At 33.9% G+C, this 6,770-nt stretch overlaps 1 protein-coding gene across 1 annotated transcript; it reads right to left on the minus strand.

The window, feature by feature from the left end:
- Window positions 1–757: 757 nt before the first annotated feature.
- Window positions 758–6,333, minus strand: LOC105791005 (uncharacterized). Its single transcript, XM_012618856.2, has 15 exons — window positions 6,020–6,333; window positions 5,246–5,561; window positions 5,051–5,130; window positions 4,592–4,692; window positions 4,312–4,434; window positions 4,019–4,088; window positions 3,516–3,602; window positions 3,305–3,370; window positions 3,103–3,195; window positions 2,924–2,980; window positions 2,704–2,832; window positions 2,526–2,616; window positions 2,020–2,108; window positions 1,487–1,680; window positions 758–1,109 (listed from the first exon to the last, which is right to left on the minus strand). Exons 2-15 carry the CDS (start codon window positions 5,469–5,471, stop codon window positions 1,013–1,015), a joined length of 1,503 nt encoding a protein of 500 aa, XP_012474310.1. The 5' UTR covers window positions 5,472–5,561; window positions 6,020–6,333; the 3' UTR covers window positions 758–1,012.
- Between the last annotated feature and the right edge of the window lie 437 nt (window positions 6,334–6,770).

The following is a 6,770-nucleotide window of genomic DNA, read 5'->3' on the forward strand; positions in this document are numbered from 1 at the left end:
ATAAAAATTAGAGTGAAAAAATAAGAAACGATATGATATAGTAAGTATAGGATTCTTGCAAGCAAAAGTGCCTAAATGAAAAATAGTGAGAAAACAAAAGCATTGTCGTGAGGGTTAAAGCCAAGCAAGAGACATAAAAGCATAAAATGGGTTAAAAGCAGTGTGAGTGAAAATAAGCGAAATAAAGTGATTAAATCAAAATCACAAAAATGTAGGAAATTTTCATTCATGTAGCACAAAAATCTCCCTAAGCTGATTGTACTTGCCAATATCATATTGTGTCTTACATAAGGAGAGAAAAAGAAATGTGAGAGAAAGAGATAAAAGGAGGTGAACTTCAAGTTATGTCAAGGGATATATGGGGTACAATATGATGTGTCAAACTATTTTCGTGCTTGAATCATTTTGTAGTGTCTTATTCTTAACATCCGAACCAACCTTAAGCCTTAAAATGTTATAAGTCAAAAAGCCCTATGTGACTTAGGTAACTTTATTCATAGATGGATAATTATATTCTATTTTAGAAAATGGTTATGCCCTCAAATGTAATAAAAGAATAGATATCAAAAGCTTTCTGTAAGTTATTAAATATTAAAACTTTCTTGTAACAAATTTTATAAAAATTAATTTAATAATTAAAATTTATTAATTTTAAAATAAATTAATAAAATAAAATATGCTTCCTTAAATTTAAAATGCATTTACATCATTTACTTGTAGTTAATTTAAAGTTCATATTTATATAAAGATTACCAGATAAAAACACTTGGATTATTCATTATTATTATTAAATATGGTTAAAATTTGAAGGTCACGTTTTAATCCAAACTAACACAAATGACTATGTGGTTGCTAACATACATAGATCCAACCAACAACAAACAAAATAAAAATGAAATGCAAAGTTGTCCTGATCAAATTCGTGACCGAAGGCAACAGGGGTCAGCTGAAACGTTGTTGAATGTATGTCTTTGTTATTGGGTTTAGAATTACACATCTTGGCTGTATGCTTTTATACTTGAGCGGCATCTGCCTTGGGAAATTGCTGAGAAAGCTGCCTCTCCTCGGCGTGCTGTTCAAGGTATTCTTTGCTGTTCATTTCTGTTAGTCTGCATAATTGTATTTCAGAGTCAGATTTTCTTAAAAGAAATCAATGTCATCCTGGATATGCCTAATTACCCAACACCAAACATTCCAAATTGTCGGACATAGGTATGAAGTTATAATCTTCCAAATATATATATAGAAAGAAGTTAACCATGCCTGCATCTACTACTCACTTCCGAATCTGGATAACAAAGAATTTGAGCAACAGACATGAAGTACTAAACAGAAGTAAAAGCTTTAAACCTCAGAGTCAGCAGGGTACGCTCATATCAACTGGTGTTTGATTGCAGTAAAAACTAACGAAAAACTAGTACAAGTAAAAAAGTTCAGAAACATAAATAAGACACGGTTTATATGTGAAGAAGGTTAGCATTTTTACCTACTAATGGTGCGGTCCTTTGCAAATCCCAACTCATTATCCACACAAAGGTTTGAATCATCATTTCTTCTTGACCTCGAGGAGGTTCTAGGAGCCATATACTGGGCATCTGAAACGGTTACGATATTTTCAAATAGTTCTAGTGGGGTACCCTCAGCAGTACACAACAATCTGGCCTTGTTCTCATACATTACCTGAAACAGGATGGGCAAATGAGAAATAACATTTGCTTTTCTTTTTCTTTTTCTTTTTTATAACATTGAAGAATCAAAGTCAAGATACGGATCTATCATATATTTTCATTCATCCCAACAGGACTGCTAGGTAGCAATTCATTCACCGTAAACAGAATCATTCCAGTACTCACAATACTGCTCTGCATGCATTTACTGTATCTCATATAGAACCAAACCAATATCTATCTAGAGACAATAAAGAAAGAAATGAGATAAAACACTTCTCTGTAACTATGAAAGACTAGTCTTATGAGATCCAAAAACAGTCAAACCTATATAAGAAGCAATGGAGCATACATCAACTAAAGTGACAAACCGATATGCTGCTGTCCTGTTGTGGAGCCCGAATTTTGGAACACCTTCCAGCGCTAGGGTGTGAAAGTTCTCTGCAAGAAGAAGGTAATATGAGAAATATAATTGGAACATATCCAAGAAAAAAGAAAAATTAACCAAAAGGAGATGCCTAACGCATCTTCCATCAAAAGAACTAAATCCACAGGCTGCTCCGCGACCAAGGAAGCCTCCCTTTGACAAAATGAGTGTGTCAAATACATCAAGGAGACCAAATTTTGTAAAAATGAATATGGTTTCTTCGGTTCATGCTGGAGGAACACGGTTAACGTAATAAATCAGACATTTTCATGCAGTTATTGGTAATGAATGCCAGTTTACCGTAGGAATAACTATAAATTATTTTTCTAATCTGAAGTACCAAAATTATTCAAGACATCCTTATCCTAATCAGTTGAGACTCAGAACAATAAAAGCAGTCTAGACGTCAACATTGCTCGAGTATCACTTACTGAACAATCCAAAGTAGTCTGCAGCCCCAAGAGGTCTGTCACAAAGTTCCTCAAACGAGAAATAAGCACATCCATTAGCACCAAGAGGAACCTGGTCAAAAGAAACAAAAAGGAAACATTATCAATCAATCAAGACATGTACCCTACATTCAATAGAATTTAGTACAATAGCACATACCTGCAACGTCCTACCCATAACTACTTCAACCACTTGTGGACGGGCAACATGTTCACCAATCAACTGCTGAAAGGTCGTTTTTAGTAGGCTGGACAAATCTTTGCCAATGAAGTAGAAACCTTCTTCTGCCTGAGTATCAGAATCAGAATATGATAATTTCAGGCTAGATTGGCAGAAATGAAATTTCAGTCAATCTACACAAGAATGATTTATATCATACCGAGGTCAGTTTCCGGTAGTCTACTGCTGAACCAATTTCATGAACAACACATCTTTCCTACAGAAACATATGCTCCGGATATTTTAGCAACTTTTGAACAGGTCATTGAACTTCACTTACCACCCACCAAATGATCAAATACCCAATTTACTACATTAAGAAGATGTCTGCACCCATACCTTCAAAGTGGCAATGAAGGGTAGAAAAAGATCCCTCTGCAATCCACCTTCATAAAGATTATCTGGAGCACGATTTGAAGTTGCAACAAGTATCTACACTTCCTCCCATCAGAGTCCAAGCAATTAAGTTTAATGTTAATTTAAATAGAAAATGAGTGCCAACACAAAATAATTACAATTACAACAAGATATGTTTACTTACAACTCCATTGCTAAATAAATGTCCGAAGAGACGATTCAATATTAATGCATCAGCTACATCAGTCACCTACAAAAGACCACAAATGTGCAAATCAAAATTTGACTTCAGAAATATGAAGAAACTGATTTGAATGTTAATCAGAATAATAAATGATAATTCAATAACTTTTTCCCTTGTTTGAGAAAAATTAATAGAACTACAAACGTTGTACCATAAATTCATCTAGACACAGTAAAATCGCATCATCAGATATCTCTCCTGCCACAACTTCAAGTGGATCTGCCACACCCCTGTGCCTCTGCAATAGTTAGTCATTGTTATAACTCACCAAAGCATCAGAAGAAGATCGTTTTGTCAAAAAATTCCAACTAATTGTGAAATCTTGAAAATGGGAAAATCTTATGTCTGATCAAGTACATAGTACATACACACATACACATTAGGACATTGGTGCATAAATAAATACACATAAACAGGTTGCAACCTGGCAAATATGCACATTCAGGTAATTGTCACTGACACTATCAATAACTTTAAGGTTGAAATATCATCAGATGCCAATTTATACTTAACAATAATGAGCAAAACAGAAGTTGAATTGAAACAGCTCGATCACTATATTCATTTCTAAGTCTTGTCTGCAATACAAGGTGTTTCTTACTTAATCACTAACTTCTTCAACTAGGAGAAACATACAATCATACATATTCTCACCTGCAAGCGGCTGTGGACATCCAACATAAAGTCGTGAAAATGGATCCTTTTCTTCCTCCAATTGCAGGGCCTGAAACAATGGAAATGGAACGTATGATAGGGATCAGCAAGTATGAGCAGTTGGGACGGCTAGCAATGATGAGTCAGATATCACAGGTTTACACACATCAGAAACCATATATTATGTGGACATATACCCATATTTTGAGTTGAATAAGATTTTGTCTCCATTATTGTAACTAACAGCATGATATATGATAAATTACCAAAATAAACATGCTAATGAAACTTACAATTGATCAAAGAAGAGGTCCATCAACATAGTTTTCCCAGTGCCTACTCCTCCGTAAAGATATAGTCCCTTGACAGGGGAGTATGAAGACTGTGGCATTAAACGAGACCAAAACCACCTACTCCTGAAGAAAAACTAAATATTGACGAATGAAATAAAACAAGAAGAATGCAGTAAAACTAAATTGTGTTTAATATGAACAGCATGAATACAGGCTATCCATAAATAAACAAAATGGGAAAACAGGGGACTAACATGAGGGCAATAAAGCAGAACATTACCTAACAGGTTTCTCAGGAACCGCATAGCGATCCAACCGACAGGCTGCAGCTGACTCAACAATCTCATCATAAAGTCTTTGAAGTTCTCTTAAAGTGCCTACCTGCAAAAATCACTATTACAATAATGTCACAATGCTACCTGACCACCACACCTCAAAACTGCCTAGCACAATACCAGCAGAACACATGATTTCCATATATTACAAACCAATTAATAACTACAAACACATGATCTCCATATGTTACAAGCCATGTCACACGAAATTCCTATTAAGTATTGAGCAGGTGAGCAAAGTTACATCCAAATAGGGCATTGCTTTTGATTGATAATCGGTCGGTTCAAACAAACAACAACTCGAATATCAAGAATAAGACCCTTATAATTTTATTTACTTAACAATTTATCCTCAAAAACAAAATAAATAATAAAAAAAAGCAAGCCTAAAGAGAAATTCATACCTGGCAGGCATCACCGTCAAAGAGTTCACCAGCTGCAATTCTTCGTTCATACTCCACAAGGGGGCCTCCTCTGTTCACCTCTGCATATAATAATAATAATAATGAAAAAATAAAATAAAACAACAATTTAGCATCAGGTGTATTTCCTAAGCAAATTTACTACTTAAACAGAAAAGAATGGAAAGGGAATAGAACCTGTGATGTCAACTTTACTTGAAGCATCCGTTGAGAAAGGTGTTGATATAAAAAATGCGGGGAATAAAAATCTATCGATTTCGGCATTATCAGGAAGTCTATAAACAGAAGTAGAATTGATTTCAATCAAATGGCTTGGTTTCCTTACAAAGGCACTCGAATAACTTTTCATCGGCTGTGGAAAAGCTGATCTTATGTTGCGAACTGATCGAACGGCCGCTCTCATTTTCAATTAAAAACAGAATTCCAGTAAAAAGTTTATTCTCCAACTAGATAAGAGCTTGAAGTACTTAAACTCCTTCAAATATACAGTTTCCTGGAAGAAGAGAAAAAAAGAAGTTAGTCTGCAGATTTATGAAACCCAATAAATTCTGGAATTAAATTTTAAATATAAAAATAAAACCCACTTGTCTGCGCAGCCTAAATATTTCATCATTAATCAACTTTTGCTCTTTTTTGGAGAGAATAAGAATATATATATATATAGGATTAAACAGGAATTTTATCTAATCAATGAATAATTGCTCGGCGTGAATTAAAAGGTTGAATATTGACAAATCACAAAAATTACAGAAAAAGACAGGAAGTGCTAAAGCAGTCAAGCCTCTTATTTCTTCTATGATATTAGTATACATTGAAATCTAAACGGCGTTCGATCCTAATGCTTCAAATTTCCAGTTTAGAAACAAAATTAAGAAAAGAATTTATGAGGGAAAAAAAGAGAGCATGGATTATTCGGACGTCAAATGAGAAAATAAAAGTAAAATAACTCACCTGATCAATTCAGTAGGCTCTATTAAATTGTAGGACATATAAAATATATGAGATTCCCAAGAAGAAAAACAAGGAAAGAAAAAATTTAACTTAAAAAAAAAAAAGAAGAAGAAGATTGATGCGTTGAAATTGTTTTTGGGTTGTGGGAACGATAAGCGACCCAAAGTTTCAGGCAAGTCCCTCCCAAGAAACAGGGAGAAAAGAAAGAAAAGAAAAGAAAAGAAAGGGGGGTGTTGGAGGAGGTGAGAGGAGACCGAGAACGCCGACTTGGTTTGGTTTACACGTAGGCTTGGGCTGTCGTTGCAAAGGCACCAAGTCCTATATTTCTATTTTGTCTATTTAAATATACCTAATAAAAAAATCAAATGGAGGCTTTGCCTTACTTGGTAAAAGTAAGGTTTTTGTTTCTTGGATTTTTGAGTTCAAGACTTAGGGTTAGTTATCCATTGCCGTTACGGTTAAAATGTGCGATAAGAAAAATTTTGTGAAAAATATATAGTTTGTTCTTTTTTAGTCTTTTTTATTGCGAGTAAATTTTCTAAAAATATCATACATCAATTCTTCTGTAAATAAAATTTACAAAACAGATCTTTATATAATCTCTAAGTTTTATTTTCTTTATTTTTTTAAGCAATGTGAGATATAGGTCTATATAAACTCATGATCTATTTGTAATTTGTTCCTTTTAACTAACAACCTAAACTTGAAGGCTAAACTTAATTCTTAAAATTAAAGACAACTTTATACAATA

This window comes from Gossypium raimondii, chromosome 8, assembly GCF_025698545.1.
Source record: "Gossypium raimondii isolate GPD5lz chromosome 8, ASM2569854v1, whole genome shotgun sequence".
NCBI lineage: Eukaryota > Viridiplantae > Streptophyta > Magnoliopsida > Malvales > Malvaceae > Gossypium > Gossypium raimondii.